At 39.5% G+C, this 22,903-nt stretch overlaps 1 protein-coding gene across 9 annotated transcripts in view; it reads right to left on the bottom strand.

Annotated features, from left to right (window-relative positions):
* Positions 1-11,788, bottom strand: part of LOC111843783 (transcription factor 4) — a 141,630-nt gene extending 129,842 nt beyond the window's left edge. For 2 of the 9 annotated variants that reach the window (XM_023811633.2, XM_023811638.2), the window contains exons 1-3: positions 10,052-10,153; positions 9,789-9,827; positions 8,929-9,001 (exon numbers count right to left, since the gene is read on the bottom strand). In XM_023811633.2, coding sequence (XP_023667401.1) covers positions 8,929-9,001; positions 9,789-9,827; positions 10,052-10,153 — 214 coding nt within the window. Of the gene's footprint in view, positions 1-8,928; positions 9,002-9,358; positions 9,548-9,788; positions 9,828-10,051; positions 10,154-10,394; positions 10,502-10,556; positions 10,924-11,573 lie in introns of those variants that run through there. The other 7 variants (XM_023811634.2, XM_023811635.2, XM_023811636.2 and 4 more) reach the window with 7 other exon arrangements.
* Positions 11,789-22,903: the final 11,115 nt, after the last annotated feature.

Raw genomic sequence — 22,903 nt, forward strand, 5'->3', positions numbered from 1 at the left:
GCTCTAGGGGAGAGGGAAGCATGGCTTTAGCTAGCAGAGACGGAGAACTGTTGACCTCAACTGGGGATATAGTCAGGCGATGGAAAGAACACTTTGAGGATCTAATGAATCCCACTGATACACCGTCTTTGGAGGAAGTACTGCTGGAAGACTCAGAGGGGGACAAACCCATTTCTAGATCTCAGCCATGAGATCACTGAAGTAGTAAAAAAAAAAAAAAACAACTTTGATGGTAAGGCTCCAGAGGTGGATGTGTTCTTGACAGCTCTTGATGTTGTTAGGCTGTCTTGGCTGACACACCACTTCAACATTGCGTGGATGTTAGGTATTGGCAGACTAGGGTGGTGGTCCCAATTTTTAAGAAAGCGGGCCGGAGGATATGCACCATCTTCAGGGGATCACACTCCTCAGCCTCCCTGGGAAGGTCTATGCCAAGATACTGAAGAGGAAAGTCCGTCCATTGGTTGAGCTTCAGATTCAGGAGGAACAATGTGGATTCCATCCTGGCTGCAGAACACTGGACCAGCTTTTTACCCTCACAAGGATACTGGAGGGTTCATGGGAGTTTGCCCAACCAGTCTATGTGTATGCGTTTTGTGGAAAGGGCATACAATCCTGTCCCTTGGGGGGTCCTGTGGGAGGGCTTCAGGAATATGGGCTATGGGTTCTGTTGTTGTGGGCCATCAGGTCCCTGTACAAATAGAGCAAAAGCTTGGTTTGCACTGCCAGCAGTAAGTCAAACTCATTCCCAGTGGGTGTTGGACACCGTCAAGGCTGCCCTTTGTCACGGATTCTGTTCATAATTTTTATGGACAGAATTTCTAGGCATAGCCAAGAAACGGAGGGGGTGTGGTTTGGGAGCCTCAGGATCTCGTCTTTGCTTTTAGCAGATGATGTAGTCTTGTTGGCATCATTGGCTAGTGACCTGCAGCATGCACTGGGGCAGTTTGCAGCGGAGTGTGAGGTGGCCAGAATGCGGATCAGCACCTCCAATTCTGAGGTCATAGTTCTTGACCGGAAAAGAGTGGACGGCCCGGTCCTGGTGGGGGGATGAGTTGCTCCCCCAAGCGGAGGAAATTAAGTATCTCAGAGGCTTGTTCACAAGTGAGGGAAGAAGGGAGCAGGAGATCAACAGACAGATCGGTGCAGCATTGGCAGTACTGCAGACACTGTACCATTTTGTTGTGGCAAAGAGGGAGCCAAGCTGGATGGCAAAGCTCTCGCTTTACCAGTCAGTGTATGTTCCTACCCTCACCTAGAGCCATGAGCTCTGGGTAATGACCAAAAGAATGAGATTACGGACACAAGTGACAGAAGTGAGCTTCTCCTGCAAGGTGTCTGTGCTCAGCCTTAGAGATGAGGGTGAGGAGCTCGGACATTCAGGAGGGGATCAAAGTAGAGTCACTACTCCTTTGAAAGGAAAGGAGCCAGTTGAGGTGGTTCAGACATCTATCTATGATGCCTGCTTGACGGCTCCCTGGGGATGTGTTTCAGGCATGTCCAACCGTATGGAGGCCCCAAGGCAGACCCAGGACACACCGGAGAGACTATATCTCCGGAGAGAACACCTTAATATTCCCCTGGAAGAGCTGGAGGAGGTGGCTGGTGAGAGGGAGGTCTGGGCATCCCTGCTTATTCAACTGCCCCAGCAACCCGACCCTGGACAACTGGCATAAAATGGAATGGTTGCAATGGATGGATGGCAAGAAGGCCCATTATAGAACAAATACAGCAAATAGAGTAATAAAAAGAAAAAAAGTTTACAAAGATAAGCCTCATATTTCATTCATCCTCTCCACCGTTACTCCAATTTCTGAGTTATCATGACAAGATCAAGCTGCCCAAATGTTTGCTATTACTATGCGGTGCTGTTTTGATTTTGAGGTGATCGGTCTTAAAATTTAATCAGGCCCAGTTCGTCACACATACAATCCTGCTACAAAGTCTGAAAAAGATCCAACAAATGGTTTTTGAGTTATTGTCTTTATCAAAGCTTCAGTATTAAAACTATATTTAGACATAGAAAAACCTGAATGATATGACACTTTAAGACATGGACAATAAGACATACACAAAAAACACAGATAACCCTTAAATTGGTGTAGATTATGCAAAATTCAAGTGGAATGTGGGTTTTACACACATATTATATATATATATATATATATATATATATATAGATAGCCTGTTCTCCCATCAACATAATCAACTGCCTTATTTATAAAGCACATGGAACGACACCATGTGTCAGCCAAAGTGCTGTACACAAAACAAATAAACACAATAAAGCACAAAAATAAGAATAAAGAAATCAATTTAAAAAAAAAAGAAATGAGCAAAACATGTTTAAGTCGGCTTTATGCACATTGGGGTTTATGTGCACTTAGACTAGATACACCTTAGGGTGGAGAAATACCAAAATATGGGCATATCGCATATAAATGACCCTTCTGTGCACTCTGCCTCTGACTTAAGTACTTTTAATTGCATTTTTTCACTACACGCTCTACAGCGCTGTATTAAGTCATGCACTTCTACATGGACAAACACAATACTGCAATGGTCTGAGAACAAGAAAACAAATAAAAACTTTAAAAATACATTTAGAAATGAATGTTCCAATCTCAAACACATGTGAATAGCCATATAATATGATTCATATAACAAAATAGTATATAGAAATAATAGTATAAATATATCATGAGTGGTCTAGTAGGTGAATCAATTAGGCTAAAAGATTTGTGAATTAAAAAAAAAAAACTGTTTTAATTAAAATGAAATTATATTGAATACTGGAATTACCTAAAAATGCTACACATTCCAAACTTATGGTTCCATTAGCATGCTATCTACTCTGCCATTTTATGTTTTTTCATTTTTACGCGTTATTTTCTTTTTAGCAGCATCTGGAGCAAACAATGGAATTTCACTGCATATGCATGTGAAAAGTTGTTTGAATCTTTGAATGCACGTTTTACTAAGTTGCTCATTTTCCCAGGGCCCAGAAGTTGTTCCCCTATGAGACACACACGTTTATATTCACATCTTTATGGGGACCGTCCATGTATTTATATTGGAAAAACCCCAATCCCAACAATGCAACCTAAACCCCTACCAAGCCTTGACTTTTACCAAAGGTAACCAAAGAAAATACAAGACTTTTGGCATTTCTTAGTCTTTTGATTACAGTGAGAGATTTTTATAAGCTGGACCCCATGAAGTCAAAATAACAAGTCTTATCAGATTATAGGGACATCTGGTCCCTACAATGTAATATATACATGACCCACAAATACACACGCACACACAAATTCACTTGTGTGGCCCCAGTCCCACATGTGAACGAAAGTGAGCGAGTTATAGGGTAAAGGCAAGACATTAAGTTCAGTACTGTAATATACATGCAATACTGTACAGCAAATAACATAAAGAAAATCACAAATTATAATGAAAAGAGATTGCATTTAAATCTCATGAAAAATAAGGCACAAACTGCACTACATGATCAAAAAATGCATGTGGCAACAAGCGATGGGAAGTGAAAAAAGATAGCACCTAAAACTACAGCAAAATATTTATGTAAATTACACAGTAAATATATTAAAATATTGTACAGTATAGCATCTTTATAATGAAATGGCACAATGCAGGTACTGTGTCTGCATCATATCTTCTTACTGTAGCTGCATACATACTGTATTACAAGCTAGATATGGATAGTGGGTCATTATACAGCTGGCAGCTCTTCGCATTCTCCTGCACCTGTTACACTAAGTGAGACACCCACTAAAATTCTACCATGTTTCGCGCATCTATTGATCGTTTTATTTTATTTACCAAGGACCTCTGACATAAATGCGATTGGACATTACTTGATAGAACATCGACAGGTAGCTCTATACAGAGAAGCGCAAGGTCAGCTGTTTGGAAGCCCTGGGCAGACTCACAGATTCACAAACACTTAAACATTATTGTAATGTTAGAGTTGCTGATGTGAGAAAGCTTAATGGAATGTTAATGTCAATTACTACAGGCTTTATGTTTAGTATGCGTGTAGTAACCAATAAATAAACAAAAGCTTTGCCAGTTTTGGTTCACCAAATGGTGCTTTTAAGCCAACGGCTAGAGAAGTATATTAACTTTCTGGTAATTACTACCTGAGAATTGTATTTTTATGTGCTAATTTTAGTCACCCATCCAAATACGACTTGAGATTGATCACTAAGAAAAAAATGATGTGACAAAGTTCTCATATCAACTGATTCTTCTTATTCATATTATTTTAATAGTGGCTACCCCTGACTAGCAAAAAATATACTTGGGGTCGTCTGAAATTTTTAAATTTACCATCTTCTGGACAGAACAAGATTACATTGCCTTCAGCTCCTCCATCCCACCCGGCAAGCTTCCATGTGCAAGTTCAATACGTGTCTGACAATCATGCCAAGTCTTGTTGCCTGGCAGAGAGAAAAAAAAAAAAAAACAAACAGACACAATAGGCTTTCCTGCAGATGGGCTTGGAAGCCTAAAAATGTATATTTTCGAGCTAATCTGTGCTTTAATTACTTTAAGCTGCAGAAAATGGGGGGAAAGTGCAGTTGCAAATAAAGTGCATATTTTCACAACTACAAACCAACCACAAACCATATAGACTGGCTGAACAAAAGAACCCGTGAATACTACAGAGCACTGGTTCAAAAAAAGCTAGAGCACCAATACTGTATCAAACATCAAATTAATTTTCTTCATGTTTACCATCCATGCTGAACATTCACAGAACGAGGGGTACAAAATTAATTATGCTAATCCTGTCACCTGCAATATACCTGAAGTAATCAAATAAAGATAACTAATAGCGAAACCTGTAAATGCAGTTAATTTCTTATTTTCATTTCAAATGACGATTTTACATGTTTTATATGTATATTACATACATACATACATACACACACATACACACACACACACAACTACCTGCAACCCTGGAAAATATAGATGGATGGATGGCTGGCTGGGTGTAAAATACTCCACCCACCCAGCTCCTTCTACTACTTCATTAACCCTTGCATTCCTGGAGCATGCCTACAACAGATGGCGGCAGGGGTGCTCCAGCAGAATCAGTGGGGGAGCACTCCTTCCATCCAAAGCAAGGATGCCATGGCCACAGGAACAGCTGGCACATACAAATACACACTGTAACTGCATACAGTCTAGAACTCCTCCGTACTGCAAACTATAATAGCCCATAAAGCAAATCAGTTATTCGAAGAAAAGTATTTACATTGCAATCTGGTTTAAAATGTTATCACAATACAAATCTGCATTTTAAGAAGTACTGCACATTTTAAATTCCTTTTTAATAGGAAATATTAATGATATAAAATTATTATTAACTCTGCAGTTTAGTCGAGGATATTGTACACAATATTGTATTATACACAGAGTCAGAATGTAATGTTAGTATGAAGAAAAATACTAAGAGAATCAGGAACAATCAGATTCAAAAATAAGATTGACATCTGGTGTGTTCAGATATAAATAACCACACCCCCTTAAAATTTATTTACCTACCTCGGACAATAATATTAATAATGAACTAGCCCCATATATTACACACACAACCTAAAATTTACATAAGGAAATCAAATAAGATATTCATAAAATATAAGAAATTAAAAACTGCACCTTTTTTTTTTTTTAAATAAGATTTGCTTCCCACAAAACCACAACAAGACTTTGTGCAAAATGTTTATAAAATGTATGTAAATGTAATTATTGTAAGAGATCTAAGTTACAATAATTTTCAGTGTCTATCTGAATATTCCACAGAATGTGTGATGTAAGAATGGAGAGCAAAAAATCTGAATTTGGTCTAAATCTATTAAGATACAGCAACAGTTAAAAATATTAACCCATATTGTTGGATTGTATGTCCCATTTTCTCCCAATTTTTTAAAAAAGAAGTCCTGTGTCTAACATGTGGAAAGAGGTCATTCAGACTCCAATATTACACTGTGTCTTCTCAGGACATATGTGTCTTAACCATTTAACCATAACTCCTTGCTTCAAAACATTTAACAGTAATCAGAAATATGTAAACAGTAACAAGCATTAAGGCACTTCTAAACTATCTGATTAGTAATATCAATATCAGCAGCAGTACACCATGAAGGTATGATGCACTTTACATAACAAACATTTGCATGCCAGAAGAGAAATTATCTTTGTTATATGACTTTATGTTTTTCCCCAGGCAAATTAATTTCAACTGTCTTTTTATGGAAATACCTTCATTTAAACATGCACTTTCAAATAAATCTCAATTTTAGTCCTAATGTAGATTACAGGTTGCTCTTTGTATGAAATTCAACCAAGTTCTTGTTTGTTCATCTTTATCTCTGCAGTACCTCTTTATTTAATGGCTTTCATCACAATGTACAATTAATTATACAGAAGGAAATATTACAGAAATACTTTATCATTCAAAAAATTTGCTTTTCGTTATATGCTATACAGAGCCAATCAAATTTTCTGCCGCAGGTTTCCAATTTCCAATTAGATTCAAAAATACTCCAAACCGATAGCATCAAAATAGGTATCAAATTTTTTGTGTGTGTTTCTGTGTACTACAAAATGATCTAATACTTTGACACAATGGTCCATTTTGCACAACTGGTCAAAAACCCAGAAACCATAAGCTATTAACCATTTCATTATACAGGAAATATGCACTTACTCAGACAATCTGACCATCAAGTCATTAGCCCCGGAAATGAATGTTGCCCATGATGAGGAAAACTAACAAGAATAGGTTCATCCTTCCATCCAAGCTCCACAGCCACGTATCTACTGCAGGGTCACAATAAGCCTCCAGCCCACTCAGGAAACATACAGGGCATAGAGCAGGAAACACCCTGGATGAGCGGCCAGGCAAGAAAAGGTTCATTTAAAAGTAGCTTTTATACTAAAGACAGATACACAGAGGAGACTCCACACACTTCCCAATCCAAAACGAGCTCAGAGCATTGATCCAGGCCACAATCAAAACAAAAATAAAGGGGAAAAAAATATAAAACCGTTTATAAAAGTGCAAATATTTTCTACTAATGTCCACTTCACACATTATAATTTCTATGCTTTGATTTCACTCATCAACAGCAGAAGACATAATATTCAAAGATACACTATATACTAGTTGTAACATTCATTGATCTATCACATCTGCAAATACAATAAAAAGCAACAGCAATGACTACAATTGAACTCAGGCTGACTACAAAGGTCACAAAAAGCGTAAGAGGAATTATTATTTACATAATTATTTGCATTAACAGTACTAATAAAAATGCTATTATTACTAAAATGTCCATTAACAGCTAATCCAATGCACAATTACAGCACAGCTCTTTGTAATTGTTCTGCTTACTAGGAGCAAGATAAACATTATCAGAGGCAATGGACAGTAGGAGGGGGAAGAAAATTATTAAGTGACAGGTTGCCTAGCTTCAGCTCTCTCTTGAATGCAATCCATCCTTTTTGATTGACAAGCATGACCAAACCAGATTTAAATGAACAGAGAAAAGGAACACTCAAGCATGAGAGGAGCATTTTATCAGTCTGTGTACAAGTACATGAAACGGAGCAGGATATTATTAAAACATTCTTACTCTGATCTGTGACTTAAGTTATGCTGATTAAGAAAACAAAAATATGGCATGTGATCAGAATATCAGCTTTGGCCCAAATTTCTCAGATGCTAAAAACTATGACTGGCAGAACTAAGCTTTACTGATCATCTGTACAAGCCATCCTTCGACAAAAGAAAAGCAGCAGACCAGCAGTTTAGGGGGTTTTCAATCACCCCCTAAACTGATATTTCAGCCGGGAGAAAATATATACAAAAGAAAGAAACGGTTATATAAATTCACATCCTTCAGACTGTCTCCTGTAAGTTTCATGGCGACAGAAAAAAAATATCCACTCTCTCTTCTCAAAATAAAACAAAATTCAAATAAATACACTAGCTAAGACCATGCTGAAAAACTTAACATGTATATTGAATCTGATTTAGTTACAAATTTTAAGGCAATCATAAGATGGATTGTTTGCTACCTGTTACCACAAAAAACAACCATGAAACACTGGATGATTCACTAACTGATCATAATCACAGAACATTCTGACAGGGACATATGCTCTGGAAAAACATGGCAGGACTCAGCTTGACTGCTTACAACAGAGAACAACAATACCAAACATATATGGCATGGCACTAATATATATCTTTTTAAAATTAAAACTGTTTTTTCCTGGTAGTAATAATAATAAATAATAATAATAATATTCAAGAAAACAACTGCATTTTCTATCCTGGCGCTAAAGCTAACTGAATTAAATTGAATTTAATCATTTGTAAATGCATTAAATCTGTTATAAAAAAACAAAACAAATATAGAAAAACTAAAAATATTCTGGTATGGGGAAAAAAGTACTGTGAATAAACATCAAACAAGAGCTTTAAATGAAAATCATAGCAAAAAAAAAATGTTTAATTTTCAGACATCTTGATTAAACTTATCTGCACGTATAACTCTATATGAAAACACACTTAAAATGCAAGTACCACTTGCATAAACTTCAAATGCAGCCCATACTAAGAATTATAACTTAGCTTCCAGTCTGATTCAGACATACTACAGTCTAAATGTCGCCATGGAGTGACAAAACCCACAGTCACCAGAATCAAAATGAACCATTTCTGTCAACAACCGCTTTGAAGAAATGTCAAACAGAAATGCATCTCACATACTACTCAGAAACATTTGGCAAAAAACTGAAATGTTTACCAAGTAAATGATAAAACCACAATTTCCAAATTCATACACAACACTCTCTAAAACCTTTTAAAGCAAATTGTGATTAACATACTTGAGCCAGTAAAATGTCCACTTCCAAGGGATGTTGGTCCATTTTTTCCACTGCTTACAGGGGGAGAAAACATCTAAAAGAAGACAAACAAAACTTAAAAAAAAGATTTTGCTAAAGTTAATTACATTATCGAATCGTTAATCTGACACATTAAATTGGTACGCACGGCTTGTTTGGGAGTGTATTATTCTTAAAAATGTTACTGTGTGAAACATTCATAAAACATACAATAACATTTGCTGTCAAGATAGAATAATTATTAAATAAGAAACTTGAACAAACATTTCGTTCTCTCCTAATGCTGAAAGCCCAAGTATATTTTCCCATACTTCAACTTCAGATATTCATTCGTTTCTTAATAGGTAGTCGAACTATCGGATTAAGCCCTCTACAATTAAAAAAGGAAACGAGCAAACTCAGTGCTACCTACCCGTACTGTAAATTCGCGTAATTCCACGGATAATCTTAAAATTACCCGTCGCTATTTTCTATCAAATTTGTCCATACAATTAAATTAGGAAAGAAACATAGATAGAAAAAAGTTGAACTATTATTCGGAAGCTAAGCGTTTGCCACGGCTAAGCTTTAAAGGACTAGGCGATACTGAAGTTAATTACGCATTTAAGGCTGCCAGTAACAGAACAATGGGAGGAAAAAACTATACAATGATGGATTCACAACATGTATCACTAAATCTCAATGGCCGTCCAACTTTCTTCTCTACTCTTTACTTTCAGCAAGACAATCCAAGATCGTATCAATCAAATACCAGTGAATCATGCTTAACATCTGAGATAAAATGTATACTACAGCATTTCGATTGTTCTATGTAATAAAGAAATATACTTAAGATATACTACCATTGATGTCGGGAACATTTTCAAATCGTTGTTTCGCATCTATAAAACAACAAGATTGCTAATGCAATATCATATTTCTCTGCACATGTTCTGGAAAACACTTAATCATTTCAACCACAATTTGTAAATATAAGCGGTATGGAGTCATGTTAAATTCATTGTTGACAAAAAAAATCAACACTAAAATAAATGTTATTTATAACCAAAAAGGTAAACGTCATGAGAATAGTATTTTACAGTGATTATGTATAGCAATTGCTTACCGCACTGAAATCCAATAAGTCGCTGAGTTCTTTGTCTGTCCCTAAGGCAGCCATTCGCTGTTGGTGATGCATTTTAACTAAATCACACAAACCTAAAAACATGGGAAAAACTGCGGTGAGCCAGCTTTCGCACTAATAAGGAAGGGGCTCTATGTTCTTCAGAACCACAGATGACTCACTCACAAGATTCCACTTCGACTTTAAACCTATTCTCTCTTAATACATCATTATGCAACAGGAGGTTGACGTTAATCAATCCAGTACAGTACAGAAATAAAAGTAACCCATATTAAAGCAAGTGTCTCTCAAGCTAAACTGAGTTCGGTTAGGTTAAGCAGTTTACCTTGGAAGTGAAATCCTATAGAAAAGTGTATATATTTACACACATACCATACATATATATATAACTACATAAATACCGCAGACAGTTAAAAACTACGTGACTTAACGATACAAGTAAAAAATACAACTGAACGACTGTAAATATTCGTAATATATCAAGTACCTAATTGTGTGGACTACGGATCGTTTTGTGCTTGCTTTCAACCTAGTTTTCAGCCCATGGGCGCCGCGAAATGGTGTGTTTGGACAGCCACCTAGCTACCTAACAGTTCATGTGTTGGTAAGTTCATTTTTCGCTGACGGATACGCTAGTTGACAGAAATACTGGATACCCCGCAAAAGATGCATTATTTTATATATTGTTTCTAACCCCGATTTTTCATAGTATAATTAGCATTACCTTCTCGTCTATGGTTTGTGTAAAGTGCAAGTATTTATTCGCATGAAAGTAAAGGTGGAAATGGGATGCATACATACGGACGGTATGTCGAAATATCGGTAAAGTGAGATTTTGCATAAAATGAATCTACAATAATTCAGGCCGCGCAGCTTTCACTCATATTAATCAGAAAGTAAGAATATCAACTATAAAAATATAGCTGACATTCGAGAAACAGATCTGAATGTTAAACTTCAGACAAAACTGAGTTTAACAGATAGTATGATTAACTCCGCGATTGTATTAAGTGTTGTAGTTAAAATGACAGCTTTTTACTTGAATGTGGATAACAGGCGACAAACATTGTTGAATAGCTGCATACTTCACATGTGCTGCGCGCAAATCTTACAATAAAAGTGTGTGCATGTTTGTACGCGCCTAGATATGTCACTAGGCAGCATTATTTCTTATACATATAAACCGACAAGCAGTCTGAAGGAAAAATAAATTAACTTAAACACTGCGAAAGTACTGAAAACAATAAATAAAATATTGTTTTCAGTTTCAGTGCCTGTTATACGGCCATTCGTGTCAAATGATAAATTGCTAACGGAAACATAATCTAGTTAATCATCAGAAAATGGAATATTAGAATAATCGTTAAAGTACATTTCTTTCATCCATGAAAAGGGAATGCTACCATATCAAATAACACGTTAGTTACAGTCTTCCAAAAACGACTCGGCTAAGTAGCTAATTGCCTATATAAAGCGCAAATAATAGTTTCCCAACATGACCCACTTGCAGAAAATGAAGTTGTAGCTATGTCCAGATGTTCCTTATTATTTGGCTGCTGCTCTTGTTTGTTTTAATATTCCATTTAGAAAGCGACCCGATTAACTAGCTACTTTCCATAACCCTAAACGACATACTACAGTATTATGAAATGCACAGTATAGTACAGCGTGCATGATAAAGTCACGTCAACATCCGGGACGTGCGTCGCCCTGCAGGTCCGGGTCACGTTCGTCTGATGTCATGCGATTTCTACGTCCGTCCGAACTGATCGCGCGACGAGCGTTTGCCGCCAGTTTGCCGCCAGTTTGCGAGTGTTACAGTACCTTCTGTTGAAAAGAAATAGATCGCAAATAATTGGAAAAATAAGCAGGACTCGTTTATGAGGGATACATTGTAACATGTGTCGAAAGAAGAAGACGAACATGTGTTGATTTCATATAGTTCTTTTAAGTTTTTAGAAACCGTAGTTGCAACACTATGGGTTTTTAATTAATGTTGTAGGGTCATAACCTGGAAAATTCCGAAAATGTGAAAAAGCAACATCGTTTCATTCCTGTAAAATGCCCCGCCATTACAGTTAGGTCAATAGCGATTTCAGCAGTGTTACACTATAAATAAATATCCCTATTTGCTCAATGAATTAAATTTCCGAGATATTTGTATGATAGGAAGCTTTCCCAGATTAGCCATTTAAATATAGATGTATTTAAAAACAGTTCAAATGAAATAGGCCAAAGACAAACATGTTTCCATGCTTGTATTTATGGTATTAAAAGTACAAGTGCCAGAGACAGGTTTTCTTGCTTTTAATTGTGCTGTGCATCTTTTCATCTTCATCTTTGCAGTAGTTTACACATTTTCTTATTGTTTTGTTCAAACATTAATGCTGAGTATGTCTTGGGTATATTGTATTTTGGATTATGAATTATAATATTCTATTTTATATATAAATTATATAGTATTTGCATTAATTTCTTGTGCATCGGTTTCTTGTGCTTGTTTATTCCGTTAAGAACAGCTGGACATGAGTTTAGACTGAACACATGTTACCTGCCTGTTGTTTAATAATAATATTCAGAAGACAATTTTTCATTGTGCCATAGGTTGATAACGAGAGAGAGTCCTTGACATATATGTTGTTTTTTTGCAATGCGGCCACTAGGGGATCCTAGATACTTTCTACAGCAGGGGTCACCAACCTTTTTGAAACTGAGAGCTACTTCATGGGTCCTGAGCCATACGAAGGGCTGCCAGTTTGATACACTCTTCTTATATCATGCATAATAAACATGTTTTCAATGCTTTTGTTTAGATATTGTCACTTTCAAATCTATATAATTGCAAATGTGATTAAAGAAGAATAGCAACAGGATAAAATAAAATTTTAGACACCGCTCACTGGTGAGTTGTGCTATTTTTAGAACAGGTCCGCGGGGCGACTCATGTGGTCCTTGGGGGCATCCTGGTGCCCATGGGCACCATCTTGGTGACCCCTGTTCTACAGGCACGCTGTGCTATTTATTTTCGTTATAATTTGAAAAGAGACACCTGATTGAGATATTTTTTGAAAGGCTGTAGTCAAAGAAAAGAAAATGAGATTTGTATGATTTGACCTACAGTATTTTTATTTACTATATAAAAATTACAGGTAATTAAAAGTACATTAATTGCTGTAAGCCTGTTGATTATTTCACAAAACACAAGTCACAAGGGGTACAGGTTCATCACCGGGCACCCACTCATACACTGTAATTTAGAGTCACCAGTTTGCTCAACTGCAATTTGTTTTGGAGTGTAGAAAGAAATTGGAGTACCTGGAGGACCCCTTGCAAAAGTGTGGAGAACATGGATGTGAAGCACACAGCTTGCAGGTGTTTTCCCAGGTTTTCCCCAGACACTCTCGACTCCTCCTCTGTTGATCATAGTATCTGTTTGGCTTCAGCGTGAGCATGGAGGTTTGCACAGTCCCGGAGTAGCGTAGGTTTCCTCCTGTAGTATAAAACCATGCAGTCAGGATGACCAGATCTTTGCAACTCCCTGTGATTATTTCGAAGCTTGTGTGCTAATGTGTCCTGCAATGGACAGTGTCCCATCCAGGGTATCCTGCTGACTCGTATATTATATCTCTTTGGATATTTTTCGCATCTATAAAACCATGTACCACAAAAGCAGTATGGTAGAAGGAAATTTTTATTTCTACTATAATAATAATTACTCTCAATGTCTATTTGCTGTATCAGACTTACAAAGGAACTACACATTTTAAATGTGTTAAACTACACACAGTGGTGTAAACTGAAAAATTCACTGATAGGAAGTCGAGGCAAATAGATATCGTTTAGTCTTAAAATCGTTACTATTTGCTAAGCACCTGTGGGAGAATGCAGCAGCAGAGGAGAGTGAAAGGGACCAAAATTGTAATCTGTTGTCAGTGCCCTTGGATAGATGTCTGGGACTGTGCAGGCCTTGGTATCAGGGACTGAATTACTGCACATTCTCTTTCTCTCTGGCTCTCCACCAGAGATCTTACCACAGACATCTTCATTCGTCCTATTTGAAAAAAAAATGGAACTAACATACTATTGTAATTCAAAATGCTGGTTAGCCCACTACTTTGCCTTAAGTTTTTACCCTTGCACTGTCTTATCAAAGTTTCTACGGTCGACTCATTCAAATTCCTGAGGACCACCACCACCAACACATTGAAGTGGGACATGCAAGTTACCTCCATGACTAAAAAAGACAGAAATGACTGTTCTTCCTACGCCAACTCAAGAAGCTCAACATCTCCCAGTGCCTCCTACTGAACTACTACTCTGCCATCATTGAGAATGTCGTGACATTTTCCATCACCATCTGGTTTCCTGCTGCCTCCTCCCTTCCCAAGACCAGGTTACAATGTGTGGGCCGCTCAGCTGAGAAAATCGCCGGCTGTTAGCTGCCAACACTAGAAGACCTGTTCACAGTCAGGGCAAAGAGAAGAGCTTGGAAGATTGCTGCTGATTCCACCCACCCAGATAGCCACCTCTTCACCAAACTGCCATCACCTAGGAAGTAGAAGTCCATCACAACCTGGACCTCACACCATCTCCGCAGCTTCTTTCCTACAGCCATCCAGCTCCTGAATAAACTCGCCTGGTACCTCAGAAATCCCATCACCCAAAATGAAATTCACTCACCCAAGGACAATTCCCATCTTCCCTTGCCTGACGTTTTATCTCCATGGTCAAATTGCACCATTGGTTTAATTTGCACCATAACAGTGAATAACTTTTTTTTTCTTTATTGTAATAGTCCAGTTATCATTCTGTTCTGCTTTGGCAGAACTTTCACACTGTTGCCCACATACTGGTTTTCCATGCACTGGCAGACGTTTTTGCATATGGTAGTCTGATGTTATTATCTTAAGACATCTTGCACTGTCTGCTCTACAGTACAAATTTGTCTTCTGTTAATCTGTAATTTCACCTGCATTCTTTTACGCATATATGTTCTTTCAGGTGTCCTGTGATTCATGTTTGGCACTGGACCACACACAACTCTGGTATGTTCATAGAATTTTGTACATACGGGCAATAAAGTGTCTGAGTTCTGAGATGCCAAGCATGGTCATTTGAGCAGGTGCAGCTGGGCTCAGAAAAAGCTGAATTCACATCTAGGGCAAAATGTTTTGCTTAAAAGACTATTTTCCATGCATACAGATTTTTCACTTATTTTCATTTATTCTATACAGCACAAAGTAAGCTTAAATTAAAAAGTTCATAGTCACAGGCCAGTCTCAGTGTCCCTGCTAATCCCTGTCCACCACTGAAAGCACCTTCCATGGGCAAAAAAGTATCTGAACTGGACCTTGGCATGTTGGAAGAAGGTCGTCTGGTCGTCATCTTATAGATGTGTCATGCATCTGTGGGATGCGTTGGACCAACAAGTCCAATCCACAGCTACGCAGCCCCATACACATCAGAGCTCAATGCCCTGTGAGTCATGACACATTACTCCAGTGACCATTTTTAAAATAATTTACGGTTTGTGCCACAGTAGCCCTTCTGTTGGTATGTACCAGATGAGATAGCCTTCGTTCACATCTCACATTGACTAGTCTTAGCTGCCCAACACCCTGTCATCGGTTCGTGGTTTTTCACCCTTCAGATCACTCTCAGTGGGCACTCACTACGGCCAACACTGAGCACCCCACGAGCCTTGCCATTTCAGAGATGCTCTGACCCAGTTGTGTGACTATAATGATTTGACTCTTGTTAATCAGATTTTTTCCCCCGCACATTTCTTCTGCATTCAACGTGTCGACTACAATTACCAAGCGCTAGCTTACCATTTCATATATCCCAGACCGCTCATAAGTTCAAAAGCACATGGGTAGGTGAATTGGTGTCTATAAATTGCCCATAGTGTGGGCAATGTGTGCCCCGATGAACTGCCGTCTTGCCCAGGGTTTCTCTTGCCCTTCCCTTGACGGGACTCAGCCACATCATGATCCTGTATTTCATAAAGCAGTTTTGGAAAATGGGCCACTGTGACCTAGTATTGGACAAGCAGTTATGGAAAATGGATGGGTGATTATTTATTTATTATTAACTGTTATGCTGGACTAGTATGGTGCAGCCAAGCTTTCTGCCTACTGTCCTTCCTCAATGGTTGTAACTCAGGGATCTGGGTGGACACTAGGACTTGGCTATAAAGTGTTGCCAAGACAAAGAGTGTCCAAGGGTGGATCCAGGTATGGTGTGAACCAGAGATGTGGGAATCTGAAGCAAAGACGTGGGAAGGGTGACCATGGAGATGGAATCAGGAACCAAGAAACGTTCACCAGGATAAGTGTAAGAACAGTAAACATTCTTGGTCTAAGTAAAGGAACAAAGCCAGGAAACTGAAAACCATTGGACTTGGACATACTATGGCTTGGGACATACTGTTTTCATATGGAGCAATAAGACAAAAGCTTGGGTTCTGCAGCCAGGCTTATACAGACAACAGAACTCATAACTGGCAGTGCCAGTTCCCTTCACAGGTTGAAAACTATGAGCAGACAAACCCAGGTGTCCCTCCAAAACCAAAGGAGAAATAACAGTGCAGTGTATTTTAATTGAATTGGAGTGAATTTCTTTTACTTGCTGACAATTCAAAACTTAACTTTTGTTGGTATCCCAAAAATAAACAAAGTTTGTTATAAGTTTTTGTACTGTGCATACAACTGTGTTTTCAGTTCCAGTATGGCTATTTATTCCTTTCCTTTAGCCAAGGAACAAGGAAATGTTTTTCACTAAGTGATTCAACATTTGGTGCATCACACTTTTCACTATTATTTAATTTAATGTAGTAATAATGCTAATAATATTATTACTAACACTAACAGATACATTTTCCCTGCAATTCAGTTCAGAAAGCTTGATGAAAGTAGACCAATCCCAAAGGATAAGAAGCAATGACCTACCTAATTCATCTGTCCCACTCAGCCACAGAATGAAAGTTCTGTAAATTAACATAGTAATATCTCCTGATGCCTGAAGGGCAATACTAGACATTTACAGGTTACTTCTAGTGCAATTGCTACAAATTACCCACATAAATCCAAACACCTCTACTGATAAATATTTATTCAGAGATGTGAAATTAATTTGATTTGCTGCATGCGTTCACAGCTCGTTTAACTCTCTTTTAGGTTGTCCAACAAAACAACAACAATAATAATACCTCTTTGATGAATAATGGCACAGCAACAAATCATGGATATTTATTCTTCCATTTAGTCGCTGGATTCTAAAAGACTATTAACAGATTATATTCTATAAAAATGAATAATGAAAGAAACATGTGACTATAGTGGTCATTTGAAAACATTCCAGTCATTTATCATTATAGTATAAATGTTTACAGTTATTGTTTTTAAATAAAAATAAATCACAGTGATGGATTTTTCTTTATGTTTCAGTGAAACCCTAGCAACACAGTTACCCAATGGTCATTATTGATACTTAACACATTAAATTTTTCTCACCTTAGAAGGGAGAATAAAGCAGTATACTCATGACAAATAATAATAGCGTATATGCATCTATGTGACACTGTATTTCATGGTTTATCAAAACTGGCCCTAGGAAAATGTTACTGTTCCAATAAGTCATTTATTAGAAGAAACACAATATCTCATTTTAACTTAAACTGACATATGTTTACTATATGAATTATACTCAGTGACAAAAAAAGTTAAGCACCCAGAAGTATTGGTCTGATTTGGATGTAATTTGGTACACGTGCAGACCAGTGATGGGTATGTAACTGATTCGATATGCAAGGAGCTGGCATGCTTAGTCACCAGACACAGAGGATGCCTTGTACAAGCATTAGACAGCATTACCAGCACTTGATGGAGTTTGATAGGGGTCGCATTGTGGGTTTGCAATTTCCCAGCATGTGGGGCATGCAGATGTCGCAGTCGCCCGATGTTGGAACCAATGGGCACGAGAGGGCACCCACACACGTCGTGAAGGTTCCAGTCGCCCAAGACAGACCCCACCAAGGGAGGATCGTTGTATTGTGCAGAAAGCAGTACAGAACCCCAGGACATCTGCACCTGCCATCCGGACACAGGTATTGGACTCGCTACAACACTCCGTGTCATCTCGCACCATGTCTTGACAACTGGCATGATCCAGACTACCAGTTCACCATCTCATGCATAGGCTGCCTATAAAACCAGCGCAGAGTGGGCTGCGTTTGAAGTGGTGCCGTCACTGGGAGGCATGGACTGATGATGAATGGCATCGTACCATGTTCAGCGATGAATCTCGGCTCTGCATTACCATGGATGACTCTTGTGTGTGCGTATGGTGGCACAGAGGGGAGGGGACCAATCCTGCCAAAAACAAGAAGTTGCACGTCAAATCAGAAGTCAATTTAAGAGCGACTTGAGTTCGAGTCTCAAACTCGAGTTCTGATCTCTGGCAGGCACACATATGAGTCTTGAGGACATCTGAATATCCCTCAGCAAATAAAACCATGTAGAAAAAATGTGTGGTTCATTGATCTGAAAGCTGTCTGATAACACACCTTATGTTAAATGTGGCACAAAATGTTAAATGTGGCTTAACATACCAAAGGAATGATCTGTAAACCCAAAATTCCACATAGCTATACTTGAGCAATTAGACAATGAGTGTTTAGTCTCCATATAAACATTCGGACCCCTCCATGAATTGCTACCTGATCATGGTGGAGGGATTTATGTGCCTCTGCGGTCCCAAGAAATACGGTGTTGGGAAAATTTCCCCTGGTAGGGTCTTTCAAGGCAAAGTGGTACTAGGTGAGCAGTTAGACAAAGTACAATTCATAAACACCCCCAATGGAAAGGTACAGTTAGGATAATGTGACCCTCGTCAGGATTGGGGAGATGGGGGTCCCACCCTGGCAGGCCTGGGGGGAGACCTTGCAGATGAGTACCTAGTGGCCGGGTCTCTACCCATAGGGCCTGGCTGGGCATAGCCCATGGGGGTTGAATGCAGTCTAAATCGGAAGGCAGTTAAAGGCAGGGGCCTTGGTGGACCAATCATGGGCTACCAAATCTGGTTCAAGGAACACAGAACGTAACCTCTCTGGTGGGAAAGGCTGTTGCTGGAGGTAGAGAGATACCAACTACATATAGCTGGGCTTACCTCAACACACAGCTCAGGCTCTGGAACAAACCTCCTGGAGAGGGGCTAGATTCTATTTCACTTTGAAGTTGCCCATGGTGTGAGACACTGGGCATGTGTGGGCCTACTCATAGCTCCCCAGTTCAGCAGCAGTACGTTGGAGTTCAACGAGAGGGTTGATTCCTTTCGACCTTGAATTGCAGGACAGGCTCTGACTGTTGTATGTACAGATGCACCTAACACCAGTTCAGAGTATCCAACCTTCTTGAGGACCTTGTTTGGGATACTGGATGGTGCCCACTCTGGGGACTTTATTGTTGTACGGGGGGACTTTATCACTCACGTGGGTAAGAACAATGAAACCTGGAAGCATGTGACTGGGAAGATGGCCTGTCTGGTCTGAACCCAAGTGGTGTTCTGTTGTTGGAATTCTGTGCTAGCCAGTTTGTCCATAACAAACACCATGTTTGAGGATAAGGGTGTTTATAAGTGCACCTGGCCCCAGGGCACCTTAGGTTGCCGTTTAATGATCGATTTTGTAATTGTATTGTCGGATCTGCAGCTGCATGTTTTGGACACTCGGGTGAAGAATGGAGCTGAGCTGTCAACTGATCACCACCTGGTGGTGAGTTGGATCAAATGGCGGGGGGAAACGTCCGATAGTCCTTGTAGTCCAAAACACATAGGAAGGGTGTGCTGGGATCATCAGGCCCCTGTCCAGGCAATCTTCACTCGCACCTCTGGCAGAACTTCTCTGGAGGCTGGAGACATTGAGCCTGAATGGGTGATGTTCCAAGCCTCCCCTGGTGAGGTGGCTGTGCAGAGCTGTGACTGTAAGGTTGCTGGTGCCTGTCGTGGTGGCAATCCCCTGAGCAAGTGGTGGACACCAGCGGTAAAGGGAGCTGTCGAGTTGAAGCAGAAGGTCTTCTGAATTTAGTGAGCTTGTGGGACTCCTCAAGCAGCTGACAGGTACTGGCAGGCTAAGTGAAATGCGGCTTTGGCAGATCCTATAGCAAAATCCCAGGAGTGGTAGCAGTTTGGTGAGAAAATGGAAATTGACTTGGCAAACCATCAGGCAACTCAAGAGGGGGAACCAGGGCTTTACTTATGCTGTTTACAGTGGGGATGGAGTCCTGTTAACCTCAAATGGGGAAATACAGCCGCGGAAAAAATTAAGAGACCACAGCACAATTTTTTACATCAGTGAATAATGTTGTTTTTTTTTTTTTTGCAAACTGCAGCCTGGTTCTTCACTGTTTCTCATTAATGAAGGGCTTCTTCCTTGCTTTATGGGTTTTCAGTACTGCTTCTAGGAACCTGATACGCACTTAGCAGTGCACTTCCCACCTGCACTTAATGTTTCCTTTTGAAGGTCACTTGATGCCATCCTATGATTCATGAGAACCTGATGGATAAGCTAACGGTCATCTATGGCATTAGAAAGTCGCTTCTGCCCTTCACCTGTCTGGCTTCTGCTTGTTTCCAGTGTCTCCTGCTTCATCTTATACTTGTGTACTGCTGTCTTAGAAATTTTGAATCTTAAAGCATCCTGATGCTCAGCATAGCCTTCTGCCAGCAGAACCGGAATTAAACTGAGATTTAAGAATGCAATTTTTTTCCATGGCTGTAGTAAGGGTGGGGAAGGAATAATTCGAGGACCTCCTGAATCCCACTGATACACCCTCCATAAAGGGAGTAGAGCTGGAAGACTCAGATGAGGACTCACCCATCACTAGGGCTCAGTTTACTGAAGTAGTCTTAGGCCCAATCCCATTTCTCCTCCCTTAGCCCTACCACTAGATTCCGAGGGCCCTCCCTTCCGAAGTTGACTTCACAGATCGTAGCCATAAGGGGTAGGGCTTGAAATCTTTACCTAGGAATCGGGACACCACTCACTTATGAGCTGCCTGGTTTGCTCGGGAGTCCCTGGAATAATACAACATGCTTATAACACGGACAAGTCACTTTAACATTACAACAGGATTATATATATCACTGACGTGTCCTTAGAATATTACAAAATTATTATGACACTGTCGATTTGTGGATTAGCATTCCTTTGGCAATGGCACGCAGATTTAAAATTGAAAATATTGCATGCAATATTTCTATAAAACATGCACACGTTTTGCATAAACAATGTGTTTATGTTGCATAAACAATATGTCAGGAACAATGTCTTTTACATATTCCACGATGTGGAATAATGCACTTAGAAGACTATTGCACGAAACAAAGAAAACAATAGGGGGTGAGTTTCCCAAAAGTGTCGTAGCCAAAAAACTACATAAAAAAGACTTTGAATGCTCTCTCTCTGAATAAAAACGTTCTTAATTCTTCGACGGTTTTGTGAAACTCACCCCTGCTTGGTTCTTTTTCTATAAATACTAGAGATACTGCTCTGTCTCTATGCATGGAATTAGCCATTTTCAGAAAATTGTTTTTGAAAAATTCAACCTCATACTCCGTTTCACTTACATTAAACTAAGATATTCCGCTAAAATTTGGGTTTTTTGGCAAGCGTATTTATAAAGATATGAGCTTTTTTCCCCATACCGCTAGCCATCTTTTCTTTTCTTGTTGTGTATTGCAATGCGTTGTGGGAATTTTCTTCTTTCACTTTTCAGTCAGCATCTGAAAAATCTCTGTTTCGAGGGCTATCTTGAGGGCTGAACACCACTACCCCTCGCTGCTAAAAAGAAATGGGACAACACTACCCTACACGGGTATGCGCAAAACGGAGGGGTAGGCCTAAGAGGTAGGGCTAAGTGGGGGTATTGGGATTGGGCCAAAAAAACTCTTCAGTGGTAAGGCTCCGGGGTGGATGAGATTTGCTCTGAGTTTCTGAAAGCTCTTAATGTTGTTGGGCTGTCTTGCTGACACACATTTTCCAACTTCAGGGGGATCACACTCTGCAGCCTCAATTGGAAGATTTATGCCAGGGTATTGGAGAGGAGGGTCTGTCCATTGGTCGAACCTCAGATCCAGGAGGAATAATATAGATTCTGTCCTGGTCTTGGAACAATGGACCAGCTCTTCACCCTCACAAGAATACTGGTTCATGGGAGTTTGTCCAACTAGTTTACATATGTCTTGTAGACTTGGAAAGGGCATACGACTGTGTCCCTCAGTGGGTTCTGTGGGGGGGTTCTTAGGGAGAATGGGATACGGGGTCCTAGTGGGTGTTGGACTTCATTAGGGCTGTCCTTTGTCACCAATTCTGTTCATATCTTTTATGGACAGAGTTTCTAGACACAGCCAAGGGGTGGAGGGGGTCCACTTTGGTGGCCTCAGGAGCATGTCTTTGCCTTTTGCAGATGATACTATATGGTCCTGTTGGCTTCATTGTGTTGTGACCTGCAGCATGTACTTAAAGAGTTTGCTTAGAGAGTTGAGTATGAAGCGGCCAGGATGAAGTTACGGTTCTCAACAGGAAAAGGGTGGATTTCCCTGTCCTTATGGGTTACTGCCTCAAGTGGAGGAGTTTGAGCATCTTGGTTATTGTTCACGAGTGAGGGATAAAGGATGCAGGAGATCAGCAGGTGGATCAGTATAACATCAGCAGTAATGTGATAACTGTATTGTTCTGTCATGAAAACGAGATAGCTGAGCCAGAAGGCAAAGCTATCAATTTACTAGTCATTCTATGTTCCTACTCTCGTCTGTGATCACAAGCTTTGGATAGTG

This window comes from Paramormyrops kingsleyae, chromosome 7 (genome assembly GCF_048594095.1).
Source record: "Paramormyrops kingsleyae isolate MSU_618 chromosome 7, PKINGS_0.4, whole genome shotgun sequence".
Taxonomy (NCBI): Eukaryota; Metazoa; Chordata; class Actinopteri; order Osteoglossiformes; family Mormyridae; genus Paramormyrops; species Paramormyrops kingsleyae.